The 21,914-nt window shown below is 51.8% G+C and overlaps 2 protein-coding genes across 5 annotated transcripts in view; one reads left to right on the top strand and one right to left on the bottom strand.

Moving 5' to 3' along the window:
• Positions 1–483: 483 nt before the first annotated feature.
• PDIA6 (protein disulfide isomerase family A member 6) lies at positions 484–20,325 on the top strand. Its single transcript, XM_090280911.1, has 13 exons — positions 484–593; positions 5,548–5,689; positions 9,007–9,064; positions 9,443–9,569; positions 11,914–12,020; positions 13,221–13,351; positions 13,873–13,987; positions 14,454–14,594; positions 15,297–15,381; positions 15,502–15,574; positions 16,332–16,490; positions 19,405–19,501; positions 19,854–20,325. The coding sequence occupies exons 1-13, from the start codon at positions 575–577 to the stop codon at positions 19,920–19,922; spliced, it is 1,323 nt and encodes a 440-aa protein (XP_090137037.1). The 5' UTR covers positions 484–574; the 3' UTR covers positions 19,923–20,325.
• A 450-nt stretch (positions 20,326–20,775) lies between these two features.
• The window catches only part of ATP6V1C2 (ATPase H+ transporting V1 subunit C2), a 37,525-nt gene continuing 36,386 nt past the window's right edge, over positions 20,776–21,914 (bottom strand). For all 4 annotated transcript variants that reach the window (XM_090280906.1, XM_090280908.1, XM_090280907.1 and 1 more), the window contains 2 exons: positions 21,228–21,360; positions 20,776–21,009 (listed from right to left, as the gene is read on the bottom strand). In XM_090280906.1, coding sequence (XP_090137032.1) covers positions 20,920–21,009; positions 21,228–21,360 — 223 coding nt within the window. In that variant the 3' untranslated portion in view covers positions 20,776–20,919. The remainder of the gene's footprint in view (positions 21,010–21,227; positions 21,361–21,914) is intronic.

Raw genomic sequence — 21,914 nt, 5'->3', positions numbered from 1 at the left:
CCAGGGCCCCACCCGGGGCAGGGCAACTCGTAAAGTAACTGAGCAAAATAAATACTTGGCGACTTGTGCCCCATACAGCACGTGCTCAGCGACGGGCCGCCGACCCGGCCGGAGACACGACCAATGAACACCCCTTAGTAAGGTCCTCGGTGCGCCGAGGGCCCAAAGCAAGTTATCCTCCCGGGGGACAGGGGGTAAGCGGCGGGGAGGCCCAGGGTGGACGAGGGCTCGGGAGGGACCCGCGTGGGCAGAGGGCCGCCCGGGAAGCAGCGGCTGGGCAGTCCCGCCCCCAGCAAGTCCCTCCTTCCGCCGCTCGCCCCGCCCCCATCAAAAAAAACCAAACCGGTAACGTCTACCCGGCCACCGTTCATTGGCTCTGCGGACGAGCGAAGCCTTCAGGAACCAATGGGCCGCGGCCACGGCTTGGCGAGCGTTTTTTTCTTTTTTCCGGCCCGCCCCCGCCTCGCCTCCAGGCACCGGCCTCGCAGGGACCGAGGGCGGGACGTGGGGCGGTGGGGGCGCGGCGCGCAGAGCTGAGGCGGCGGCGGACAGCGCGGCGGCCCGGACGCTCGGCATGGCTCGCCTGCTGCTCGGTAGGCGCGACCCTCGTCGTCCTGGGAGGGAGGGGGCGGTTCGAAGGCCCCGAGCCCCCGCGGCGGTCCGCAGCCAGGGCAGCGGGCGAGCGCGTGGCCTCGGCCGGGCCCGCTCAGGGGTGGGGGCTCGCGGGCCCTCGGGCGGAGGTGCGGGGCGGTGGGGGCGCCCCCGGGGGGAGCGTGTACGCGAGCGTGGCGAGGTGAGGAAAGCCCCGAGGCGGCGCCGGGGCCTCCCGGGACACCCCCGAGCGCGGGTCCGAGCTCCTGGCGGGGGAGGGGCGCGGCCGGGAGCCGCGTCTGAGCCGCCGAGACCAGCCTGGCCGGACACCGGCGGAGGGCGGGTGTTGGGGTGCAACCTGAAGGGGCCCCCGGGCTCGCGTGCGCACGGGGGGCCGTACTGCTCACACGGCTGCCGCCCCTCGTTCTGTGGAACTCCCGCTTCCGAGAGAAGCCGAGGCATCAAAGCCCGGCCTGGAGCCGGGCCCGGAGGGAGCGGGGCGGCGCAGGGCCCCGGGCGGGAGCGCTGGCAGCGGACGGCACTTCGCAGAGCCGACCTGGGCCGGGCTTTCCGGAATGATGTCAGCGCCCCCCGTAAAGACTGCGGGGAGCGGAGCTGGGGGCCCCGGCCGGCTCGGGCACCCCCGGACCCCGCCCCGCCCCGCCCCGCCGCCGGCTGCGCGCCTGGGAGCGGGGCCCCTAACCGCCCGGGCCGTGCTCCGCGGGGCGGTCTGAGCGGCCGCGGGCTCACCGACGGGTCACACGTACAGATGTTTGCCGTGGGGGCGGGGACGCGGAGTCTGCCTGAGAGTTGCCCGCGAGCGGGTCCGGCCCGGGCTCTGAACGCGGCTGTGGCTCTGCCCGTTAGCGCGTCATTGTAACGCATGTCGGGAGCCCCCGGGGGAGCCCCCTTGCTTTGGGGGTGACGGCCGTGCGCCCGGGGGCTCTTGCTCGCAGGTGTGGGGCGGAGATGGCGCGGGGCGGGTTCGTAGCATCTCGGCGCCGGCAGGGCCACCTGCTGCGCAGGTTCCGGGCGCCGGGTCGCTCCGGGGCCCCCGGGCGCTCGTTATCCCGCAGCGGCCGGCGACGTGTCGTTTAGAAACAGGACAGTGTCGGCCAGCACCTGCCTGCCTTATCATCTTACGGGGGCCTGGGGCTTTCTGTTTCCTCGAGGGTTTTTGTGGGGCCCTTGCGGGCTGCAGTTTTGCTGTTGGGATTTATCCCTCTTTGAGTCTGGTTTTCTGATTAAGATACTTGGTTTTCTTCTGACCCTTCGAGGTCACACTGCCTCTTACGGAGTTTAGGTCTGAAGCTTTATCAGCAAGACAGTTCCGCTGGGCAGCCGCTTTCCTAAAGGAGGGGAGGCTCTTGGGAGACGCAGGCAGAATGTAAGGGCGGAAGTCCCACACCACTCACTTCCAGGGAAAACAGCAGCCCAAGTCCCTGCCCTAGTGAGTGTCAGGACATCTTTGTATGGACAGGAAGCAAGTTCCCCAGGTAAAAATCACGGGCCACCCCTTTGGTGACTTAGCCTGGAGAGGACTGTGCCTTCCCTATTGCCGTTCTGGTGAACGAAGGAGAGGAACAAGGTACCTGATGGCCCTCCTTGGGATTATACCCCGGAGCTTCCAGACCTCCCGTTAACAGTGTGGCTGCATAACCAAGTTACATTTCTAACTCTGTGGCCTGGGTAAGTTACCTTTCGGTGTCCCCATTTTCTGGCCTAAAAATGAACTTGATGGTGCATAATGCCACATACAGTTCTTAAATGAGTTGATACATTTTAAATATCTAGGACAATACCTGGCACATAACATCATAGAAGTGTTATTCTTAGTTAAGATGTCAGTTTCTGGAGGATAGTTCAACAGATAAATGTATCAAAATGTTCGCTATATCCCCAGCACCCCCTTTAAGATTTTAACTAATCATATTCATTGGGGGGAGTAATAAGCATTTTCAACATTGGCCTGTTAATAGTGAAAGATGGGAGACAATCAGATTCTGTCAGTGGATTGGCAGCATGATAGAGCCATTAAAAACGGTTATGTGGGGGTAAGAAGCCCATAGTCACTTATGTAGAAAGTGTCTGTAACTTATTTGAGTGACAGTAGGTTACAGGAGGGAATATATATGTGTGTGTATTAAGCTCCCGTTTATATAATATAATGATAAAGTTTTAGACCAGTGTTGTATGGAGATGTCAGTAAAAATATTCACCAAAATATGGATATATGAATAGCTTGTTCTAGAGGGGGCTGTCAATGTGTATCAAGTTTTACCAAAAAAAAAGAAAAAAAAAGATAAACTTCTTTAAATGAAGTAGCTCTCCATAGAGGATTCTCCAGCACCAGTCTTTCTTTCAAGTTTATTTAGAATTAAGACTATCTTTGCTTAGGCTCTTAACTTACTTGCTTCACTAAATATACAAGTTCTGTTTAACTTTTCCTGCAGCAATGAAAAGATATTGAGCAGCGCCATCCGGTAGAAATGTAATGTGAACTCATGTAATTTAAAATTTCCTAGGAGCCACATTGAAAAAGGCAAAAAGAAATGAGTGAAATTTATTTTAATATATATTTGTTTACCCAGCATATCTAGAAAACCATGTGAATAGAATACCATTTCAGCATGTAATCAATATCAAAAATAGTAATGAGATGGTTTAGTTTTTCTTCCTACCAAGTTCTCGGAGTGCAGTGTGCTTTCACGCCTCCAGCTTAGCTCAGGGTGGGGTGGCCCCATACGGCTGACGGCTGCCGGGCTCCACACGGACAGCGGTTATGGAGGGAGCGCTTTGGTTGGCCTGATCTTCATCCACACTCACCTTTCCCGCCTCTTGAAATGGAAGAGGAGCCCTGGCTGGGTGGCTCAGTTGGTTGGAGCATCATCTTGTAAACCAGAAGGGCCCTGGTTTGGTTCCTTGTCAGGGCACATGCCTGGGTTGTGGGTTCCGTCACCCAGGAAGGGCAAGTACCAAGGGCAACCGATCTGTGTTTGTGTGTGTGTGTGTGTGTGTGTGTGTGTGTGTGTGTGTGTGTCCCCAGTATCAGTGAATGTAACCCTCTGAAAAATGGAAGAGGGGGTCATCCTGTCACAGACTGGAGGGTCCTTGCCCTCCTCCTGACTCTGGGCTTTTGATTCTGTTTCATGACTCTGAGCATTAGCCTCTCCCACCACACGTACTTCTCCCTCTCATGCTCAGTTTGCTCCCAACCTGAAAAAGAAACCCCCCTTCTGTCCCACGTCGGCTTGCGCTCTCCTGCTCTTTACAAAGAAACCTGTTTAAAGAGTTACCTGGATTGTTTTCACCACCTTGTTCCCTCCTGCTGTCCAACCTTCTGCTGCTTGTTTTCACTGCTCTGCCACAGCTGCCAGGGGTCCCCACTGGCCTCTGTCATTAGATCCGGTGTGCTTTGTCAGTCTTGCTGCCTGAGCTCCCAATGGCACTTGTCACCGTGCCCATTCCATCTTCCCGTGGTGTGTGTGACACCACTCCCGATAATCCCGCACCCACTGCCCGCACTGCAGCCGCTGCTTCTGGAAGGCAAAGCTGATTGTACCCCCACCCCCACCCCACGATAACCCATTAGTGGCTTCACATTACCACTAGTGACGTCTCCGGTTTTATTTCAGGTTCCTGCATTGGCAATCTCTACAGTTCACATGCAGTGTTCTTGAGCAGTGTGATTGTTATTCATGCCCCTGGCAGGGCAACCTTTTCATCTTGAACACTAAAGAGACAGCGTGGTTTAATGGGAAAGCTTGGAAACAAGTCAGATTGCTGCTCTGCCACTTAGTTTATAGCTGTAGATGGGCCTTGGTCTCGTCCTGCCTTTAGTTAGCAAGGCTGTGGAAAGTCAAGGGACCTGATGGGTTTGGAAGTGATTTGAAAACTGAAAGCCTGTGTAAGTGTCAGGTGGACTGCTTTGCAGTAGCACGGCTAACATTGCTGTCCACGCCTTCCAAAAGAAATCTGCCATGGGGTTATTTGGAGAAGCTCCGTTTGGAATCTTCCCCGTTCTGTTTATAAAGTAAGTCCAGGAGAATGTGACTAGGATGGCAGAGACGCACACACCGCCCTGGAAGACGGGTCATCTCACTTCTAATTTGTTATCAGCAGATTAGAGGAAATCATCCTTTAATTGGTCATCCTCATAGATGCTGAAAAGACAGTAATAGAAATTTCTTTACTAACAGTTTATCTATTTGAACCCAAAAGCCAGCATCATGCAAATGGGAAAATATTTCTGCTAAAATTCAAGAACATCCCATTATTTAGCATTGTCCTGGAGGTATGAAACAACACAATTAGAAAACATGAAATTATATATAAATCTTAAAGGAGGAGATGAAATTTTGAGAGTATTTACCATTCAAAAGACTTTTGAGTTCTTAAGACCCTGTGAGAGTCTCAGTCTAGTGGGGGAGACAAATAATTATTTTTCCCTACAAAGAAAAAGCTTTGTTGGAGAATTGTGTACCTGAACCCTGTATAATCTGTTAACCAGTGTCACCCCGATAAATGTAATGAAAGAAAAACTCACAAAGCTTTAATAAAGATGACGTGCTAATATTGCAACTCAATAACACAAGAAATAAATTCTGTGTGGATTGCCCAGGTCGCAGCTAAGTGTAACCTCCCCACTTCTCAGTGTCCTTGCCCATTAAATGGCAATAACCGTACTACCTCACAGGGTGGCTGTAGGGAATGAAGGCACGGGGAACAACATTTAAACCTTTCCAGTGCAGCCCAAGAGATGAGCACGTGGACTGTCTTCCCTTCTTGCTCAGCACTACCTCCGTGGGAGTAAAATCCCAGGGGCTCCCACAGCGGCAGGGGGCACAGGCTTAGGCTGGCCCAGGCCGTCCTGCTGTACGAAGGGCCTCGATCAGCTGAAGAAGGCTGGTCGCCCGGTTTCCTGCCGCTGATGGTCTGCTTTGGTTGTTTTTCCAGGTCTGGTCAGCTGCACCTTCTTTCTAACAGCGAATGGTCTCTACTCCTCTAGTGATGATGTAATCGAATTAACTCCATCGAATTTCAACCAAGAAGTTATTCAGAGTAATAGTTTGTGGCTTGTAGAATTCTTTGCTCCGTGGTAAGTATGATAAAATATTGTCAGTCATTTACGGTACTTGAAAAGGAAAAATACTGTATAAAAATGTGACTTTATTTGACCATCTGGTTTACCTACTTTACCTAAAGAAGTAAAGGGAAGTGGGAGACTCCGCAGCGTGTTTATTAAGGGCCGTGGAGATTGAGTCAGGGAAACGTAATGGGGGAGTAGCTGATTGTTCCAAGAAAGAGGAAAGAGAAAAAGACCCTTGTAATTTTAAGCAGTTTATCCTTATGATGAGGTCGGTAGGATCGTGATGGGCAGGAAGCCAATTTATGAAGAAAGAACATTGGGCAAGAAAAGGGAAGAGCCAGTGGTCGACTCGGTTCTGTTTCTTGGAGAGGGTTGGTTCCAGAAACGTGTGACGAGAAAGTCGGGTTTCATTCAGCACTTCTCTTGCCTTAAATTCAGTGTTGGAAAAACCCCTGTGGGGCGAGGATGTACTTACCATTGAAATTAATGGTGTACAGTTATGTGTAGTCAGAACGCAGCATGTCGTTAAAACATTTGATGAAAACAAGACAGGAGCCCAGCAGGCGGAAGTGCAGAGGCAGGTCAGTGGGAGCGGTACGAAACGTGCCCGAGGTGGCCACTGCTGCAGAGGAGCAGGGGACAGTGCCCCGCGGGAGCCCGCGCCGGCCCGCGCGTCTGCAGATGAGCTGCGCGGGCACCCGAGACCCAGGGGGCCCTCGGAGGGGCGAGCTGTGCCTTCGGAGCTCACGTGGGGCCGGCGCCAGTCACATTGTTACCTGCTGGGCCGTGTTAGGCGTGCCTGATTTTATCGCCTTCATTTCTCCTTTGGGAGACCGTGCAGCCGAGTTTTAGAAACATAATATCAGTCCTCGTGAAATGTTTCACTTAGTGTTCTGTGTAGCACATCACGGCAAAACCCTCTGCTTTAAAAGTTGGTGCTGCCACATTGGGACTAATGTTCATCCTCATGCCTTTTTTAGTTTTTGAAAAGCTCCTATTTGTTTTTTTGGTTGTTAAATCCAAATGGGAATTCACTACGGGCTAGTTCATTTGTGTTGGTAAATGCACAAATAGTAATTGTACAGATGGTTATATTTTTGAATGTTTTTATATGCAATTTTTACAAATTTGATCTTTTTTATTATTCACCTTGTTTCTGAGAGCTACCGTGTACTAGTGTCTCATTCCAAAACGGACCCGCCAGCATCACCGAGGAGACAGGACCCGGAGCCCCTCGTTACTTATCACTGCTCCACGGGCACACTTGTGCTTCGCGGCGTTGCGGGTGGGAGGCTGTCCCGTCACAGCAGCCACTTCTCACCTCTGCCTGTGCCTGTGCTTTGGCAGCCTGGCGAAAGTAAAGCTTACAGGATCTCAGAGGAAACCTACAATATTATCGTAATTAAAATATGAAAATACATTGTTACATGGTTACGTAGTCCCGCTTCACTAGGACAGTGAAGGCAGGGCCCAGCAGCAGATCTAGCAGCTGGCTCCCGGGGCCCAGGCAGCGATGAGCCACGGTGGTGTGCGTGGGGGCGCGTGGCTCTGGGGCGGTGGTAGGGAGATAGCTGGGTGCTGACCAGCCGCGGCACAGCGGGCCCTCTCCGTATCGCGGGTCGCTTGTCGCAGCCTCGCCGTATCGCGGGGTTTTTAAAGCTATTACATTTAATTATTTATCGTGGGTTTTTCACTATATCGCGGGATTTTGCAGTCCTGTGCAGTAAATACTAAATAAATGTAAGGTGCCTACTTTGCGGATCTTCACCTGTCCCAGGTGGGGTCTAGAACGTAACACCGTGGTAAGTGAGGGATCACTGTATGTTGTTACTGTTCATAATTGAAGGAAGTCCTAAATTTTGATTACAGGCTGGTAAAAATAGATGGGGGGGGTGGTGACAGGCCGCTATCAAAGTTCACAGAGCCCTTAGATTTGTATTCACAGTCCTTCGGTGCGGGAGTTCTGTGGGCCTCACGTGAGGAACCCTTGGGTCAGAGGGTAAGCTGTATCTGTATTTATGTGGCATTTTGATAAGGCTTTTCATTGCTTAACATTGAAATTGAAGGAGATATATACTCGGACAACCTCTGATTTTCATCTTTCCTTCATATAGTAAACTAAAGAGGCACAAAGGTCTGTACAATTTTGACTCCTGGACTTCTCAGGAGCTCACCTAAACACCAAAACATACTACAGACGAACATGTAGAAACAGGCTTTCATGACATTTCCTTGAAAGGCCCTGTAAAATAGCTGATATTCTGTGGGGACTGGGAATGTGGGGCCTGGGCCTGTCACAGAGTGAGCAGGTGACACAGGGAAGGTTTCCTGGCGTCTCAGCTCTGTTCTGTCATCTGCCTTCACGGTCATGCTGGGGACGCGAAGTCCAGTGCGGAGACTGCCTGCCCTCGTGGTGTGGGCCCATCGCATTGATCATTAGGTCCTCAGCGAGCTGATGAGAAGGGGATTAACTTTGTTTACAGAAGGAGAAAACCAGCTCTCCCGTGGATAAGCTAGCCATGGTATCTTCATATGGTGAGCATTTAAGTCAGTGAGAGTGAGCGGTCTAGCTGCCTGCAGTGGTACCCACCGGACAGGCGGCGTGTGTGTCACTTCTAAAAAGCCCCCTCCTAGCTCTGTTGTAGTTCACCACATCTTCAAACGCTGGTCCTAAAAGATGAAGGTTTCTCCTCGTGATCTTGTCTCTTCTCTCTCTTGCTCTGTTAGCACCGCCTCGTGGTGCCCTGTGCTTCCCACGTGTAGGGTCACTGACTTGGGATGGCGGGTGCAGTGTGAGGTCCACGAGCTCTGTGGGAGCCACGGCTTGTGGCCATTTCGGCTTCGGAAGGTTGGACTAGATCAGAGACTCTCAAACCTTGATAGGTTTAAGAACGAACCACTAGCAGAATTTATTAAAATACAGGTTCCTGAACCCCTTCTGGAGGAGCTCGGGTTTCTTGGGGCCCAGTAGCCTGCATTTTGCCCAGCCACTCAGCTCGAGCCCCGCGTTGGGGCGCCCTTGACCAGGTCAGGCTGAAGCTCAGGCTCCAGCCTCGAGTTAGGAGTGGTAGGGTTTGTTTGAACTCTTTGCACATAATGTAATCGAGCAGTAATTTGGGAACACTTTTAAATTACAAGAGGAAGAAGGATTGTAATAAAGTCATGCAATAGTGAGTTTCTTCAGGTTCATGTTTTACTGCTGCTTGTACTCCTTGCCGGCCCCGGCCCCTGTGTGTCACCCAGCAGAGTCCTGGGAGGTGATTCTTGAGTTGGGGATCGAAGACTTTTTTAACTGTCACTTTATTTGTGTTTTTATCCCCTTAAAGGTGTGGCCACTGCCAAAGGTTAACACCAGAATGGAAGAGAGTAGCAACTGCATTAAAAGTAAGTTTCCGAGGCGCCCACATAACTTGTGTATGTTTCGGTTTATGCAAGTGACTTACTGTGTAATAAGCTAATTTGCATATTGGAGCCCAAAACCCTTGTTTTGGTGTCCGAATCATGTAGGGAGCAAAGGTATAATGTCAATTTCAATTTTTTGTGTTGTGTGTTTGTGCCAGTCCTGCTTCTGGGCTAACCTGTGTCTTCCCCATCGTTCCCCTTGGGCCCGCTTTCCCAGGCCAGGCCCTCCCTCACCCTGTTTGGAAACGTAGCCCTGACCTTCCTCATCTTGACTCTGAGTTGACATGAATCAGATGATAGGTTCTTGCGGACTCTGCTCGGGTTGAAAGAAAAATGGGTAATTCTCTCCTGTTTCCACAGGGTGTTGTAAAAGTGGGTGCAGTTGACGCAGATAAACACCAGTCCCTTGGAGGCCAGTATGGGGTGCAGGGATTCCCTACCATCAAGATTTTTGGATCCAACAAAAACAGGCCAGAAGATTATCAGGGTAAGGACTTTGCTGACTACTTCCCTGGTTGGGGTTTTCACTGGAGCACGCAGGGCAGAAAATGGGAGAAAACCAGGAAACTAGGGTTCTCTAGCTGTTAGCCCTGCCACCTGCAAGTTTCCCAGCTTCAGCGCACTTCCAGCTCTGTAGCGCCGTAAGGGCACAGAGCGGGCCCCACCTCTTCTGAGTTGTTCTGATGGTTAAATACGGTTTACTAGCTGTTTAGTGCTTTGCAGTTACTTAATACTGAGTGAAGATTTACCTGCGTTTTCTTGCTGTGATCTCTCTGCCCTCTACTGTGGGGAAAGGTCTAGCGTAGCAGTGTGGCCAAGAGAAGGCCCGTAACCTGAAAGTCAGTGTAAACTGTGTGGATGTTACGGTGGAGCGTTTCACCCATGAGTCTCCGTGCCTTGTAAACACGTGGTATTAAAGCTGTCACTTAGTCTCCCAAACCACTGATAAGCACTGCAGAGCTCCCTAGTGTGCAGATAAGTAGATCCTGAGCGTCTGCTCCTAGTCGCTGAGGCAGCTGAAGAGAGAACTCTGGCTCCAGGCTCTCAGAGCTAACTGTTCCGTCAGGTGCCCCGTGTGTCCCTTTATAGAATCGCCCTCTTATTTCCCGTGAGATCTCACACACAGGTTGTCGTATCTAAGACCATCGGAATTGCTGGGCTGCACCGTGTTCGTGGTCCCAATAAAAAGTATTGAGTGTGATGTATTTAAGCCCTAATTATGGCTCATTTGGTACATTTTTTAGAGATTTCATTACCTGGGTCATGTAAGTCAGACATCTTCGGTTTTGCTTTCTGTGAGAAAACCCGGTTTGTGGGCTGGAGGGAGGAGAATCCGTGCCCCAGAAACAATGTCACTGCACTCTCTATACTCGGTGGTCTGTACTGTGTCCAGCCCACGGAGAGAACATGCTCAGGAGGAGGGACGTGAGGGCAGTGCAGGGTCCTGAGAGCGAGGACGGGGTGACCGCTGGCCTCGTCACACACTGGCTTCCTTACTGGGTTCTGGGGCGGCCAAAAAGTTCATTTGGTTTTTCCGTACAGTGGCTGTAGTAGTGCTTAGTTGCCTTTAACTTCATTCAAAACAATTTTGTTAGATTGTATTGTGACAGCTGTCATATCAGCGTGCATTAAAAAATTTTTTTCAAAGTTGGTGAACTTTTGTGTGGTCATTTTCATATTAAAGATGGAAGAAGAGATGGAACATTTTTGGCGTATTATGCTTTATTATTTCTAGAAAGGCAAGAATGCAGCTGAAACACAAAAAAGGATTTGTGCAGTGTGTGGAGAAGGTGCTGTGACTAATTGAATGTCAAAGGTGGTTTGCAGCGTTTCTTGGTACTATTGACATTTTGGCCAAATAATTCTCTGCTGTGGGGCTGCCTTATGCATTGGAAGGTGTTTAGCAGCCCCCTGGCCTCTGCCCACTAGAAGCCAATAGCAGGAGACAGCTGACGTACCCAAAATATCCAAATCAGTAAAGCTATTGGTAAAAATGAAAAATGTGTCTTTTATTTTACGGAAAAAACTAAACAGACTTTTCAGCCAACCCAACAGAATACTTAACTCTCTGGACCCTCTTTTGTGTAGACAGGGCATGTGAAAACCTCTTATCACTGAAACCATGCGTGTAAGCATGTGACTTGCTAAACACAGTGCGGTTGGTACGTCACCACGCTGGGGCTGCAGGATACCCGTTCTTCTAGACTCCCAGCTCTGGGGTTTCACAAATGCTCAGTTTCATTTTTCTGAATAAACATCTGCTTTTCTGCTTCAGAATAATAATTTGTTTTGCTAACTTGCAAAATGACTGTTTAGATTATGGTTGCATTTGGCTTGCTGCCTGTTTGGGTAAATAAAGTATGAATTTCCTGACCCTCGGTCCGGAGTGAGAAAAGCCTTGTGTATTTCTTGACTTGGTCTATTTCCAGGGCGGGCCAGGTGGGAGGGCCTGCTGTCGGGAAGGCGCCAGCCTGGTTCAGGCTCCACTCTGCGCTCCGGCGGGGTTGTGCCACCAGCTGGGCCGCGCACTCTGAGTGTGGCTATGCTGGCTTTCTTAGGCCAGGTCTGAGGTGTTCTCGGTCTTTATCTCCTCCCAGGGTGTTTGACTGGAAAAGTCTTTATAAAAGGAAAGAAAGGTGTGGTAGAACTCTGACGATCACCTTGTGGCACGTAATACTATCCTTATACTTCTGAGTCTGTTCCCGGGCCCCTGGGTTCTTGAGCGTGTAGCGTTTGGCAAAGTCCCCAAGGCTGTTGTCATTGTTGAGCCCTGGCTGCGGAGCCCAGGCACACCCTCCACCGTGCGGGTCGCTGTCCTTGTCCTCCTGCAGGTGGCAGAACTGCCGAGGCCATCGTAGATGCCGCCCTCAGTGCTGTGCGCCAGCTCGTCAAGGACCGCCTTGCAGGGCGGGGTGGCGGATACAGCTCTGGAAAGCAGGTGAGGCCCCATCGTGTCCGTTTTTACTGGGTGATGATTTTGAAGCCTGAGAGTGGACCCCTTGTAGAAGATAGGTTTGTGTTTTTTTTTTTAATATTGTAAATGGGTGAACTTTCCATTAAAAGATAATAGGAGGCTGAGTCAACTGACCCCAGAGGGAAGCAGCCCCCAGCCTGCTCATTTGGCTTCCTTGGAGTCACCGTCACCATCGCCAGTCAGTCCCAGGGCATCTGGCCAACCGCAGGCCAAGGACCAGACCCAGAGGGGCATCCTCGGCCTGGGCTGAAACAGAAGAGTCCGGGCTGCAGGGGCCGCTCCGGGCCCCCTTCTCACGTGGTTACAGAGTGGGGAGAGGGGCCAGCTCCGCTCCAGACTGGCTTTGGGCGAGCAGGTGAAATGTGGATACACTCGGCCCGTGTCTGTGTCAGTGAGCCCAGAGTCCATGGGGAATTCTACATAAACGCGTAGGGGAGAAGGGAAGGAAGCTCCTGCTCTGTGGGTTGCTGTTGTAGATGCCCTTCTATAAAATGTGACAGTTAACCGTGACATATGCTTATGATCTTGGGAAAAGACACTGGATTCTTACTGACCAACACAGATAAAATGGCCCTTTGCCCTTTTAGGAGACCAGTAAAACGAGCTGCTTTGTACAGACTGGGCGTGTACCCAGAGATTTCATGCTCTTGCCTTTTATTTCCAGCGTAGACATTTCACGAGCGTAGCTGCTTCCCCTCACTCCGTGCCTTTGGGCCCCGGCAGCAGGAAGCAAGGGAGCAACCCTGACTGTTTCTTAGGGTTAGCACTGGAGAAAAGTGTTTGAACAAAGAAACGCGCTAAATGTCGCTGTCAGTGAGCATAGCGGTGTACAGCGCCCTGGGAGGACCGGCAGCTGCGCGCGAGCCTTAATGAGAACAGTGTTGTTAATGTGATTCTCTGAGTCGTGCTGATGTTTCTCTTAAAAACAGCAAGTGGCAGAATTTAGACACCTGTTACCTGTTATACTGAATGTACTGGTAATTGCTCGAAAGTACATATTGTTTACCAAGCAAAAATAATAGTATTACACAATGTCCCTGATCTGAGTAAAGTAGTTTCCACCTGAAAGGAAAACCCGAGAACTTTGTTAACTGAAGAGGCGGGTTTTGTGACGGGTGTATTTAGCGCAGGAACCCTGTGTAATGTTTCATGTCACGTTCACAGGGCCGAGGTGAAGGGTCAAGTAAGAAAGACGTGATCGAGCTGACAGACGACAGCTTTGATGAGAACGTCCTGGACAGTGCAGACGTGTGGATGGTTGAATTTTACGCTCCTTGGTGTGGGCACTGCAAAAAGTAAGCGCTTCTGACCAAGTCCTTGTGAAGCCACAGGGCTGTCATGCAGTCACCTGGCTCTGGGGTTTCCCTTTGTTTTCTGTCTTTGACCCTCCTCACCCGTTCCGCCCACCCCGCCCCTGCCTGGGGCAACCACCAACGGGTCCTCTCTGTCTGGGAGCTTGCCTGGTACTTGGGTAAGATCCCACCTGTACGTGAGCGTGTGCCGCTCCCTGTGAAAGAGCGGAACCAGATCATAGATACAACCGGCATCTCCTCCCGAAAATCCGCGACTCTAAGCAAGTGGTCGGCATTGGTGTTCGGGCACAGTGTCCGCGCTCAGCTTCAGAGCTTAACAGGGAGCTGGCACCCGAAGTTGGGGGGAGCGACAAGGGAAGGACCGGGAGGCAGAGGGGAAGGCAGCGTCCTGTCTCCACGAAGCCGCACGGAAAGCGGTTTCCAAGGGTGACGTGGCCGGGCGAGCAGCAACACACACATCAGGGGAGGTGTTTGCGCTGAGAGTTAAGATGTCTTTTTTGTAGCCTGGAGCCGGAGTGGGCCGCTGCCGCCACGGAGGTGAAAGAGCAAACGAAAGGCAAAGTGAAGCTGGCGGCCGTGGACGCCACGGCCAATCAGGGGCTGGCCAGCCGCTACGGGGTGAGTGTGCCGCTCCCGCTGAGACGCGCACCTTTCCGCTGCTGTGTCACCTGGCACACCGGGCTTCCCCGAGGTGCACGGACGGTGCGGGGCCTTTTAAGTCACTTCACTGTTATCCCCAAGAAGTCTGGAAGTCGGGACCTGTTGGGTTTTTTCCAGTATTTCACTGCTTCTGTGTGCTTAGTGTGAGCCTTTAGCTTTCCCAAGCTTTTGCAAGGTGGTCATGGGGCTTTGCAGTTAGTTCATCTGTTCTAGAGCCGGTGCATTAAGTGCAGACCCAGGGTTTGGGTAAGACTTGGCCGCGCATGGCGGTCCCGTTACCCCCCAGACTAGCAGGCCTGGGGACACCGCTTGGCCGTCGGTGCAGGCTGGGCATCTTTTTATTACATTAAGTTACGGAGACGGTGGTTTTAGAAACCATAAAGACTACCTTATTTCTTATTAAATGTCAATTTGATTTTAATAGATTAGGGGATTTCCTACAATCAAGATATTTCAGAAAGGCGAGTCTCCTGTGGACTATGACGGGGGCCGGACCAGATCCGACATCGTCTCCCGGGCCCTCGATCTGTTTTCTGATAATGCCCCGCCCCCCGAGCTTCTGGAGGTAAAGGCTCGGTCACGGTCACGCAGCGAGGAGGCCTCATCCCGTGGGGGGCAGGAGGGGCAAAGCGGCAAGGACACTCTGTCCTTTCAGCTGAGGCGCTTTGCCTGCTCCTTTGAAACGTTCTGAAAAGTGTTTCTGTACTTTCAAGGGGGCAGCTCCTGGCTGATTAATGGCTACTTTCCATAACTTCAGCACTAAAATAATTGCCCTGCGAGAGGTGTACCTAAGTTCCTTAAAAATAGAATGGGTCTTTCATTTCTTCTTCTCAGAATCATAGCTAACATTTATTGAACACCTGACCATGGAATAGGCTCTGTTCTGGTGCTTTTCTGTCGATTTTTCTCAGTTCTCACGGGAGCACTTAGAGGTAATACTACTTCTAATCTGCATTTTATATGCGCAGAAACTGAGGTGCAGCAAGCCTCAGATTCATATACAGTAAATATATGATGCGTATGAATGTGTCTGTGTACGTATTCAAACGATAAGTGTCAGAGCCCGGCTGTGCCCGGCTTCTGAGTCCAGGGGCCATGAGTACAAGCTCCCCCGCCACCCCTGGTAGGTGGCCTTGGGGTCAATAGCGGAAACCTCGGGCAGAGCTTCATTGGCGGTGCTTCTGGACTCCGTCTCTGGCTTTGCTCATTATTGGAAGTGCTGGTGCTGAGTCTTTGCTCTCCGCCCCTTGTCTTCCGGGCCCCGCAGGTCATCAGTGAGGACGTCGCCAAGAAGACGTGTGAGGAGCACCAGCTCTGCGTCGTGGCTGTCCTGCCCCACATTCTTGACACGGGTACGGTGAACAGAAACTCCCTGTTGTTTCCGTGCTGCCTGCCCTGAGGACACGTGCTAAATCCATTCGTGTTACAGACGCCTGTATTTTTATCTTTAAAATTTTGTGTGTTTAAATCAGGGGCTGCAGGCAGAAATTCTTACTTGGAAGTTCTTCTGAAATTGGCAGACAAGTACAAAAAGAAAATGTGGGGGTAAGTTATTGAGCTTAATATGCAGTATCATCTGGGTAGGAAAGTTTAGTGCTTCTTCGACGTGTCTGGTTCCCTGTGTTTCCTGGTAGATGTGTTCCTATGTTTGTACCATTTAGGGAGAAAAGAAGTAACGCGTGTCTCTTATTTGTAAGGCGCTTATTTGTACCACAGCAACTTTTTCTCACAGGCTTTGTAGTTTAAATGGCAGTTGGGGTCCCAGGCCAGCGAGCAAAAGCTCATTAGTAACATAGCTGAATTCTGGTATGGCCCTGAAGGGTAGATAAAGAAGAAACAGCTGTTTCTTACTCTCCTGAGTGATCGCCAGATCTGGGCAAATTTTTAAACAAAGTGTGCCTCTATCTTCCTGCCACTTACCTTTAGTTGAGCGTTTTTATAGGGCATAATGACGACATATCTGTAACTTCAAGAAGAAGTTATTACACTTTTTAAAGACCATATGTAATAACCTAAGTGATACTGGTAACAAAGAAGATTCATGAGGCTTAGGGGACGAGGCTCTGGAGGTAGGGTGGGGGGACTTCTGGGTTAGAGTTTAGGGAACATGGGAGGGGACCTGTAGTGACAGAAGAGCAGATTGAGAAGACATTATTTTTAAAAACTCAACCTTTTTATTTATTTCTACAGTCATTTCATTCCATAGAATATTTGAAGTGTAATCTTCTATTTAATTAAGATCTACTAGCTGGATTCTAATCTGAGAGAGATCTTTGCCCTGAAAAACCATCCATCTCTCTAGGTGGCTGTGGACAGAGGCCGGAGCCCAGCCAGAGCTTGAGAGCGCGCTGGGGATCGGAGGGTTCGGCTACCCCGCCATGGCGGCCGTCAACGCGCGCAAGATGAAGTTCGCGCTGCTGAAGGGGTCTTTCAGCGAGCAGGGCATTAACGAGTTTCTCAGGTGACCTGATTTTCTTTGTCCTCTTCTGAGTTGTTTTTGTTCTGTTCGGTTCTGCTATGGTTTGGTGTTCGAAACTAGGTTTCTATAGACCAGGCGAAAAATGGAATTACTTTGCGTTTGACATTCTGGAGAAGTAGATGTTTATAAATTTGGAGCTTTTACGTCGTCATCCTGCGCCCTGGTGTCCTTTTCATGGACGCCTTCTGAGGTAGTGAGTGATGCTAGTACTTCCCTGTTCTCAGGTCCCCTGCTCATTCTGTTCCATTGGCACTGGGCTCTTCCTGACTCTCGTATAAGTCCCACGGGCAAGAAGCAGCCCTGTCTCTCCCACTCCCACCGGGCACGCTCCGTGCCCCCGACTCAGGTGACATGGTTTTCATTTCCGGGCATTGGCTCTCGAGCGTAGTTACCAGACGATGTGTGCACCTGCCTGCGTGATGCCAGCAGCGGGCAGCGGCCTGCTAGGTTCTCGGGCTCGGAACCCAGCCTCCCGCGCTCCGGGCTGCCTTGCTCTTCAGCTCCCCTAAACCGGACCGAATCGCCTTTCAGGCAGACACGGGGCGCCGACCCTGTGCCTTCCTCAGCTGTGCGGCAGTTTAATCAGTGCCTCTTCTCCGGTACTGAGTTCCACGGGCCGAACGTCTTACACAGAATCTTGTCTACTTACTGCTCCCAAGCCTGAAAAAATGGCTGCATTCTCGTCTCCGGAACGGTGTCCATTGGGAAGGACTTTCCCTGCCGCTGGGAAGCTTCCTGTTTGACAGCGCACGGCACATTGACAGGACGGCTATTTATAAAACGTGCTTCGTCCTTTTCAGCCGCTCGTTCCAGGGTCAGAAACGTTCAGAAGGCGCACGAGAGTGAGAGGCAGCGATGAGCCTGCACCTTTGGCCTCACTGAAAATGCAGGCTCTGCGCCAGCTCTGATTTCATTCACTTGTGTTTTCAGCCCGTTTTCCTCTTACCTTTTGTTTTAACACAGGGAAGGTAAGTGCTTCGTGGAAAAGGTCTAGGAAACAGCAGCATGGTGGAGACTGTTACTTGGTTCCCCCACTTCCTGCCTTGGGGTAGCGGGGACCGTCACAACCCACCCGGCTGCCAGCCGAGAGAGGTACATGGGAGTGAGCGCATGTCAGCGTGCTTGATTCTAGCTGCACGTGAGTCTTGTGCCCCGAGAAGACCGCGTGTGCAGAGCATGGTGGCCAGCGGACGGAGAGCTGGGGCAGCGTCTGCCGGTGCCATCCTCAGACCCCGCAGGCCTGCCGCAGTCTGGCCGTCAGAAAACCAACGAGAAAAAGACATCGTCCTCTGTGCAGTTTGTCAGACAACCCGGAGAAGTTTTCACAGTGTCTCAGTGCAGTGGCATCAGTCGTCAGCCCCAGACAACATTAGTGATTCCTGCGTCTTTCCTTGAAAATATCATATTGTGTTCCTCTTGGAGTAGTAGCCAGAAATACCCGTATGTAACTGCATTGCGCACCCAGAGTGACAAAAGGACTTGCCTCTGTTATCAGCCCCTGGCTGTTCAGTTTGAAGAAGATGGTGGCCAAGGGGAGGACAAACTTTGCAGGCAATTGAACCCTGCCCTGAAGGCACAGTTCCCACCGAATCTTGCTCTTTAACGGTGGTTTGGCATCCTTCCCCCATCTTCCTGTTTGCTCTCGCTGCTGACGTTAGGTAGGCTGGGTTTGTTTATTTTGAGCACCATCCCCACCCACTGAATATCCAACAGTAGGCGCATCTCGGCTTTTTGTGGAGGAAGAGGCCGATGTTCAGAGGCAGCGAACACCCGGTTAGTGAGACGGAGGGCCACTGGCTCCTCTTTATTGTTCGCCAGGGTTTGTTTCCCACGGTAGACGCAGCTTGGACTGGCCCGTGCCCCTTCCTAGTGAATGGAGCCCTTCTAGCTCTAGATGATGATGATATGATGATGATGGTGATGGTGATTAGCACAGACCCTAGGTCTGGTTCCTGTGCTGAGCCCCTCTTTATTCCGCCCGTCCGTCCATCCGGGGCTCAGCATCCTGAGCTGTGTTACACTAATGAGCAGCTCTGTGAATGGGAGGGAAGCGGGTGTTTAGAGCACATTCATCCTGTTTTCTGACAGATACATGAGCTTTGAGGTTTCTCCGCCTTGGCTCTTGGCATTTTGGACCAGGTAGTCATTTGTCCTGTGCGTTGTAGGGTGTTAGCAGCGTCTCTGGCCTGTACCCACTAGATGCCAGCAGACCCCTCACACGGAGCTGTGACAATTAAAAATGTTTCCAGACGTTGCTAAGTGTCCAAAGAACCAGTGGCATCCACCGTGAAAAACGCGGAGCAGTAATCCCCAGTTTTCCCACCGTGCTGCTGATAACTGGTGCCAGCCACACACAGGAAGCTGTCCTGTTCCAAGCACCCTGCACCAGAGGCCTGCTCCCAGGCCAGCGGCAGCCTCCGCGTCTCTCCCAGGGAATGCTGTCTGTCAGCATCTGCTCAAGGCAAGACAGCCCTCTGCTCACAGCGTGGCCCGCGCGTGAGCTATGACAGATGTGCCCTCACGTCACAGATCGGCGCGAGGCGGCCGCCCCCGCGGCTCCTGTGCTCGCCCGCCAGTGCCTCTGCTGGCTCTTGCCCTCCCGGCTTGGATGGCTTTTCCATAATTAACTTGTATTTTAGTGAAGTACATTAGCTGTTTTTAAATTATTGGCTGTAACCGGCTTTACCTGGTGCCGAGGCCTTAGGAATTTCATGCCTGGTGATCTTGTTGTCCCTGATTAAAAAGATAACACTGTTCACAAGGTATCTCGCGGGAGTTACGGTGGGCAGTGCCTCTTCTCAAGCGCAGCAGGCGCGTCGTTCGTTCGTCAGTTGCTTCTGCATCTGCACCAGCATCCCTTGTAATGCCTGGGCTCGTTCTGCTCTCCCCCCCGCAGGGAGCTCTCTTTCGGGCGTGGATCCACAGCACCTGTAGGAGGCGGGGCCTTCCCCACCATCAGCACCAGAGAGCCCTGGGACGGCAAGGATGGCGAGGTGAGTCCCGGCACGGGGACCGGAGCTGCAGGCACGGGACTCGGGGCTGGCCCTCCTCTTCACCCGCTTTCCACCTTCCTGACCCCGTGTGTCTTTGCTGCTTGTGAACCAAGTCCTCTTCGTAAGCGCTGCATGGCACCTGGTACTCTTAACAGACAACAAGGCTGGATGTCAGTAATGGGGTTGCTCTCCTGGTTATTGCCCAGAGTAACCATTTAACCTTGAATCTGTTTACTCGAAATGAGCATTTATTCTGTTACACTTCTGCCCCCCCCCTCCCTTGGAAGGACAAGTTGAGTGGCTTTCAGTAAGAGCACATTTCAGGGCCTCACGGTGGTCTTCTGTCTCGCAGCTTCCTGTGGAAGACGACATTGACCTCAGCGACGTGGAGCTGGACGACTTGGAGAGGGACGAGCTGTGAGCGGCTCGGCAGAGACTGCAGTTTCCTTGTCTTGGGAGCAGACGTTTCCCGCAGTGAAGGGACACCCTTTACAATCAGATGCATCTACCAGTGGCCTTTTTCACCAAGAAGTAGCACTTGACTGGTCATTTGAAAACACTGCGATGGTGAACTTCTGCATCTCAAGAAAACAGTGGAAAATTCTATGAATTGTAGCTGGTGGATTGGGCTGTGTTCTGTCAAGTAATGCTTTGAAGGAAACGGACGGGCTGTTGAAACACTTTTCCCTCCCTCTGACTGCTGCTTGGGTGTTCCTGGAGGCTCTTATGTCAGTTTTTTAAGGTGATTCTTCATTTGAGTATTAATGGCTTTTTCCATTAAAGAATAAAACCATATTTTGGACAATGCCAACAAATGGATGAAATCAGTGTCCACGTCATCAATTCAGAGTCTCTTGCTTAGCCAGTAAATCGATGTTATGAAGGTCTGGCCCTGGCGTCTTTTCCTTTCCAAACGCCTGTGGTTCGAATGGCACCACCATCCAGGCACCGGCCTCACGCAGGTGGCACGCGGCGCCCCTGCTGCGAGGCCAGGCCGCATCTGGGAGTGCGGAGTGGAAGGGCCGGAAACAAGGGGCCGGGAACCGAGAACTGCACCTGATGCCCAGTATTCTCTCTGGCCCACCCCCAGGGGCTGTAGGGGCTACAGCCAGTTTTACAGTGCGCCCAAGGCTCTAACACTACTAAGTCCTCACAAGTGCCCATCAAGACGAGCAAGCCAGCAGCAGGTCGCCAGTCTTTAGGCAGCCCCTTTTCTGTAAAGCATTCAGGAAGATGAAATTTTGAAATATGTTAGAATATAAGTGAAGAGCCGATTGAAAGGACTGAGCATTTCTTTATTGTAACTTACAAAAAAATAAATACAGCTGTCGCTAACTTCTGTGAGCAATTTCTCTAAAAACCTAGCTGCTGCAGGGCGCTCACACTGCTCTGGCTGAGGGGAGGGCGTCTGTCGGCATCTAGTCCAGGAGACTGAGGTCGATGTGGAAGTACACATAGGGGAAGTAGTCTTGGTTATTGAGCTGCAGCCCGGGGATGTCCACAGACGCCTGCGAGAGAGGGCACAGTAGCGTTCTAAGCACATACACTAGTTTCCGGTTTTACCTTCTGTTTCCGAAGACGCGCTCGAGACCCTGATCATATGTCCTGCCCTGCACGTCCCCACCCCCCACCCCCCACCGCCACCAAGTACCATTTGGGGAACGGGTGTCCCGTGTGGAGAGGCCGACCTGAACTGCAGAAAGGCAACTTGGGGGTGGATACGTACGTCCAGGATACTCGCAGCTGCTACTTCGTCCAGGTGCCTGAAGACGGAGTTCAGCACCTCTCTCAAACGCTTGGTGGACGACTTCTTCTGAGGCTGGAGGAGCACGGCCTGAAAATTCACGGGGAGCCCGTACCTTCTCGGACAAAGAAAATGTGTCAGTGAGTTACGCCGGGTGCAAATGGGGGCTAGACGCACTGAGCAGGGACTAATAAGGCGCAAAGCTGCTGCCCGCGTAGCGCGGTGAAATGAAACTCAGGTGAGCAAAACATCTAGGGTCCGGTGAGACATTACTAGGTCCTTCTGGATACAAAAATGTCCAGAACGCGCCCACCCGCTTCTGGCCACGGTACTTCTTGACCATGGAACTGAGGGGTCATCCAATACCCCGTCAGTGAGCAAAAGCTCAGCTGTTCCCTGCTCGTCACCAACATGCCCTCCTGTCCCCACGCTGGCCGAGAAAGCCGGCCTCAAGGGAATAATGCCCTGGGCCCTGCCTGACGTGCGCATGGTTCACAGGGGCAAAAATCTGTTAAGGTGGCTGTCCTCATCTCCCAGCGTCGCTACGTTATCCCCCGGCTCCCGCACTTCCCCGGTCCTCGTGGCCGGCCGTGGAGGGTGCACCGTGTCCCCTGCAATGCTGGGATTTATTTCATCTGCAGAAGGGTGGAGTAAATGGCGTGACAGCAG

The sequence above is a fragment of the Furipterus horrens genome, unplaced genomic scaffold (assembly GCF_987537825.1).
Source record: "Furipterus horrens unplaced genomic scaffold, mFurHor1.1.pri manual_scaffold_6, whole genome shotgun sequence".
Lineage (NCBI taxonomy): Eukaryota > Metazoa > Chordata > Mammalia > Chiroptera > Furipteridae > Furipterus > Furipterus horrens.
The sequence above is the reverse complement of the archived record's forward strand: the minus strand, read 5'-3'. Positions and strand labels throughout refer to the sequence as shown.